This window comes from Microtus ochrogaster, unplaced genomic scaffold (assembly GCF_000317375.1).
Source record: "Microtus ochrogaster isolate Prairie Vole_2 unplaced genomic scaffold, MicOch1.0 UNK35, whole genome shotgun sequence".
NCBI lineage: Eukaryota > Metazoa > Chordata > Mammalia > Rodentia > Cricetidae > Microtus > Microtus ochrogaster.
Window position 1 is genome coordinate 284,191 of NW_004949133.1, and position 6,251 is coordinate 290,441.

A 6,251-nucleotide genomic window follows, 5' to 3' on the forward strand; every position below is an offset into this window, starting at 1 on the left:
AGGTGGAGAGATGACACATTGCTGGCCTCCTTTCTGTTGGGTCCTTGTAAAGAAGACAGTCCATATGTGCTTAGAAGTTCGAGGCTGTTGGCAAAGATTAGATAAGCAGAGGGCTGCAGAAATGACTTGGGGTCAGAGTCCTTGCTGTGCAGCTTCAGAAGCTGGGATTCACATTTCATGATATATTTCACATATAGCATGATAGGGCAGGTGGCAGCAGGCGCTTGAAGTAACTGGTCACACTGGGTATGCAGTCAGCAAGCAGAGAGAGGTGGGGGGAATGCTGGCACTCAGCTGCCTTTATCCCTTTTCAAAATACTTTATATTTTATTTTTTAAATTAAAATGTAACTGCACAATTTCCCACTTCCCTTGCCTCTCTCCCAATTTCTCCCATGTACCAGCCCCCTTGTTCCATCTTAAAGTCATGGCCTCTTTTTCTGTAGTGGTTTCTGTGTGTGTGTGTGCCTTAGTTACTTTTCTGTTGTGATAAAACACCATGGCGAAAGCAGCTTACAGAAGAAAGGGTATAATTTGGAAGCAGAAAGAGCAAACTTAAAAGTTCCCCAGTGACACGCTTCCTCCATCAAGGCCACACCTCCTGAACCTCCCCACACAAGGCCATCATCTGGGGACCAAACATTCAAATGCCCAAGAATGAGAATACGGGGGGCATCTTATTCCAACCACCATAATCTGTAAACGCCTAAACACACAAAATACAAGCATCACAGTGTAGTGTTGCTTATGTGTGTTTGATTACAGGGCTGAGCACTGGGTGTTGAATGTCCACTCCAGTGCACAGCATGGTGCCACCCACACAGTAGTGCTGCACCCTGCTGAGATAGGTCCCTCCCATCCCAGTTGCCCCAGTCTGGATGATCCTCCCAGGCAGGCCCAAAGGCTTGTCCTACTGGAGATAGTAGATCCTAACTGTCACACCTGAGGATAAGGGTAGGAAGTAGCTTTTGGAAGAGTTTGTTACGTGTTAAGATGCTGCAGTGTTTGCTTTTGTTATACATACGTTGGGTATGTTCTTAAAGGCCAAGACAGGATGTTCTGAAGTGTCTGCTGAGACAGTTCACTTTTTAGCACTGTAATTTTAAAATGTGGGTATCAGAATCCTAGGCTGTGCCTCCATCTCTTCCTCTCTCCATTTGTGGTGCTGCTGCTTGGACCTGTGGTTTCCTGCATGCTAGGCAAGTGCTCAGCTATTAAGTTTCTCCTCTAAGGAATTAAATTCAATTTGAATTAATTTTCTTTTTTGAGATTTAAGGCTAAAGAACATGAATCTGTAAACAGACAGAGCTTTTCTTTTGTCCTGACTGCCCGGTCCCAAATATTCACACAAAAACTTATATTAATTACAAAATATTTAGCCTATGGCTCAAAACTATTATTAACTATTGTTTACTATTTAAATTAACCTATTTCTGTTAATCTATATTTTGCCACATAGCTTATACCTTTACCTGTCCTCTAGCATTTTTGCTTCCCCGGTGGCTGGCTCATCTTTGCCTCCACTCTGTTTGTGTGACTCTTTCTAGTCTTAGAAGAAAACCACAAATTAACTTTTCCTTGTCAGTTGACTATATGCTAAAGCAGTTACTTAAGAATTAAAAAAAAAATCCAATTTTCTTTAGTTATAATCAAGGAGCATTTGTGTGTATGTATGTGTGTGTGCGTGCCTGCATGCATGTATGCACACTTTCTTGTGCACAGATCAGGCACCGTCCATTGCGCTCCACCATGTCTCTTAAGCAAAGGTGTCTTGGGCTGAAGGGTTGGTTCAGCCTTTAAAGGCTAAGTTAACAACCAAAAATTCAAAAAGGGTATCTCACTGAACCTGTATTTGTATTAGACTGTTGGTCCAGTGGGCTTCAAGGGTGTCTGTCATCTGTTGTCCCTGGGCTGATCTGACAGGCACGTCTGCCACTCCAGGCTTTTATGTGGATGTGGGCATCTGGGTTCATGTCCTTTCGCTTACCCATGCCCTCAGCCCTACATATGCATGTATTAAAGTTCTCAGTGTCACCCTGAAGTCTCTGCAGTGAGTGCTTTGTGTAAATGTAAGGTTTTTATTGTTTGTAGATTTTATAGGTTTATAAAATATTTCTTGGGGGGGGAATGATTTAATTATATTGTAACTAAAACAACCTCCCCCCAATAAAGGTAGAGAGATCTCTTAATATTTCAGTAATATTCTGCTAAGATTATTCAGGTATTAAAAATTTATCATTTACTGTTCAATATTGCATAAGTTTTATATTAAAATTTCAGTATAAATTATTTGTTAAGCAGTTGCAATTTTTTTATTAGTTTAAGTTGATGCATTTGATAGAATCCCAGCTTCTCCACAAACAGGGGCCTTGGGTCCCTGCTCTTACTCTGTGTGACTCTTTACCTTCACGATGTGGGCTCCTAAGTCATAGGAGACGTGCAGGTTCCTTGGCTTTCCTCAGATTCTGAAAGGCTGGCTTGTTGAAGGTGACGACACAGATGTTAAGAAGTGGTTGTCTGCCTGTCGGACCAGGCCATTCCATTTCTGCTGTCACTACTGTCTCAGGCATAGTGACTGTTACGCCAATTTCAAATTTACCTTTGCTTAAGTAAATTTAAAAATCTCAAAGTGTTCTTATACTTTTCAAGTTTCCAGTAAAATAAACTAAATGAGGTCTGAATTGGTCAAATCTTGACTAGTAATAGGCATACTTTTTTTTTTTTGTATTTTGAAGACTTTGTGTGCTAGCAATATGTTAGTTATATAAATTTTCCTTAATACCTGAACTTATAAATGTGGGTGTCAAAATATGTTTAAGGAAAACTGAATAGTGAGGAAAAGAGTAGCAAGATGGAATTTTATGTTTCGAGATACTTACTACAATTTTTTTCTCCTCACAACTGGTCAGATTTTGTTTGCTTTGATCCTGGATTTTTTTTTCAAGCTAAACTAATGCCTTATCCTTGTCTTTAGGCAAGCCAAAATTCCTTCCGTATAGAATATGATACCTTTGGTGAACTGAAGGTCCCAACTGATAAGTATTATGGTGCCCAGACTGTGAGATCTACAATGAACTTTAAAATTGGAGGTGCAACAGAACGGATGCCGGTAAGAAGCTTTGTGGAGATGTTGACTTAGAACTAGGCTATAGTCACATGAATCATTATTTTGTAATATTTTATAAATTTAAAGTGTAAAATTATGAGAAAACTAGCTTTCTACATAGTAGTACGTTCTCATTCATTAATATCCAAGAGCCTATGAAAGTTGTAGAATGCTATTACTTTCCTGAGGCGTTAAATGCTTTGGATTTTTAGCTGTTATCACTAAGTGATTTGCTGACGGGCTGTGTTAGGGTTCTCTGAAGGAATAGAAGGAGTGTGTGTATATGTGTGAGATTTATTAGACTGCCTTTCAGGCTATGCTCCAGGTAGTCCCAGATAGCGCCGATGGAAAGGCCAAGGATCTGATAGGTTTCCGTTCACAGCTCTGGACGTCTCAACAGTCTTAGGCTGCTGCTGTGTCCCAGGGCATTTCTGGAGAGCCACTAGACTTCAGTCTGCTGGACAGCTGGAGAAGTCGGTGCTAGTAACCACTGAAGGGACATCGCAGCATCAGGGCAGACGAGCTTGCCAGAAAACGAGAGAGCCAGAGCAGACAGGTGAAAAGCAAAGCTTCCTTCCTCCATGTCGTTTTACATGGTCTGCCCCTAGAAGGTGTGGTGCAGATTTCAGGGTAGGTCTTCTGACCTCAGGTCATCCACCAAGAAAATCCTCCACAGTATGCCCGCTACTTAGGCTTGAGGTGATTCCAGATGTCATCAAGTTGACAACCAAGGTGGACAATTTAAAGTTTTATTTATTTATTTATTTTTGATGGGTAGGGTCGCGTTAGTATTTCAGTTGGTAAGTGTTTTTATTTCAGTTCTTAAATTCTCTTTCTTTTCCTCACTGTGTAGCCCAGGCTGGCCTAAAATCCATGATTTTCCCTCCTGGCCTTTCCTATGTTGAGATTCCAGGCACACACCAGCCATGCCCAGTCCTTTTGTGGTTTTTTAGAATGATGACACAGCATCTGTTGGAGGAAATGATTGGATGCTAGTGATCTTAATACATACTATGTAAAATAAACACATCCTTTACAGTATACATCCATGAAGCACCGTTATTATTGGCATTATCTTTATATGAACATTTCTGAGTGTATGTGTGTTTTGGTTATAGGTGTGTGTGTGCGTGCGTGCCTCTAGATTTTGTTCTGTTGGTTCATTACACTTAGGTAATTCCTCTACTTTTTAAACTTTTGAGGGTCACAATGTTGATACTATTTTTGTGTCTGCATAAAATAACAAACTTTCATGGTTATCTAAAATTGAAAATTTAAGGTATTTTTATGATTTCTTTTAGATCCCAGTCATTAAAGCTTTTGGCATCCTGAAGCGAGCTGCTGCTGAAGTGAACCAGGATTACGGTCTTGATCCAAAGATTGCTAGTGCAATAATGAAGGCAGCAGATGAGGTAGGAGGCGCTGAGTGTGTTTACACAATGTCATCAAAGTCCCGGGGTCTCTGAAATCCTGGGCTAATGAATTTCAGGCTAGGGTGGCATTATTATTCAGTGAAGATTTAATACAGTGCTGAAAACATTTTGCAATGACATCTCTGGGCATTTTTATATCTTACTAAGTCTCTTTGTTGACTTATATAGTTTTAAGGGAAAAAAATTAAGGTTCTGAGGAGATGGTTCAGTGGTTAAGAGCACTGACGGCTCTTCCAGAGGACCCAGGTTCAATTCCCAGCATCCACATGACAGCTCACAACCATCCGTAATTCCAGTTTCAGGAGATCCAATACCCTCACACAGACATACATGCAGGCAAAACACCAGTGCACATAAGATATCAATACATAAATGGGAAAAATTATAAGGATGATTTGAACTTTAGGTTTTTATTTTATGAATAAATGATTCCTTTTAAGCTAATTGATCATTTGGTTGTACCTGTCAAGAATGTAATCTCCTTAAGCCCTGCCTTGAAGTGTTCAGAGGCGAGTTGAAACATTGAAGTCACAGTGTTGCCTTACAATGTTTATGATGAAAGAAAGGAAGACTTTGTTACAGCAGCTATGTATGCAGTGTAGCTACCTTGGTTACATCATTAGTAATAGAAATTAGTTCTTAAAGAGTGGCATAGAATGAGCCTAAGCTTTGACAGAGGAACATTCTTCAAACATCTTAGAATGTTAATCTTGATGAGAAAAAGGAAATTGATAGAAAATGTGTGTTTTCCTATACTTCTCACCCCACCTTGGGTAGAATAATCCATAGATGTTCAAGTTCCTTTTGTAAGATATGTGATAAAACCTGCACACTCCCTGCCATGTGTTTTGTTTCTAGGTTTCTTGTAATAGCAAGACTGTAAATGCTGTGGAAGAGTTGTTGACTCTGTTTCCAGCAGTAAGATGCACAAGCTTAGTATGCTGCAGCATTTAGAAAGTTTTCAGAGAAAGTTTTCATTCCGTGAAGGTGGAGCCCACAGTGACTGAGGGCCTTCATAAACACACGTCATTGCAGGGGAGCAGGAAGCAGGCTCTGACGAGGAGGTGGACTAGTGGTTGATCTGTAATGGAGTTCCCCTTTCCTTTGTTCTCACAATTCTCTAGACAGATGACCAGTGATGTTCAGAGACCTGGAAAAGGAGCCAGTTATCAAGGTTAATGGAGCTCTCAAATACATGCTGATCTTCTATGTTATTTTATAGTGAAGTTAAATATTATTTTAGGAAGCCCACAGTTTAAAAGCTATCACATAAATTGAGAATTTGAAAATCTCACAGGACCAGTGAGATGGCTTAGTGGGTAAAGATTCCTGCTACACACGTCCCAGACCTGTTTGATTCTCAGAACCCATATAAAGGTAGGAGAGCTCTTAACTCCACAGGGTTGTCCCCTGACTTCCGCACAAACACTGTGGCATACCTGTGTGTACAGACCGTGTACATACAAAATAAATTATAAAATTCAAAGAGAAAGCTGACAGAAATTGGGGCAGATCTGGACAGTGCTTCACATTTGCCAGTTGCTACTCACTGGAACTGTGTACCATGAGGTAGCTCTTAGTAAACTCACATTACTGAGCCCTGGTTGTGCTGGCTGTGGCAATAACTTCTGTTGGATGTGCCTGCTGAGCAACAGCAATAAGTGTGTCTAAAGACATCATAGCAGCCTCACAGGTGGTCCTCCACTGCAGCAG

The 6,251-nt window shown here is 40.5% G+C and overlaps 1 protein-coding gene across 1 annotated transcript in view; it reads left to right on the top strand.

Moving 5' to 3' along the window:
* The window catches only part of Fh (fumarate hydratase), a 24,419-nt gene that overhangs the window by 2,238 nt on the left and 15,930 nt on the right, over positions 1-6,251 (top strand). The window contains exons 2-3 of the mRNA XM_005368528.1: positions 2,974-3,108; positions 4,407-4,517. Coding sequence (XP_005368585.1) covers positions 2,974-3,108; positions 4,407-4,517 — 246 coding nt within the window. The remainder of the gene's footprint in view (positions 1-2,973; positions 3,109-4,406; positions 4,518-6,251) is intronic.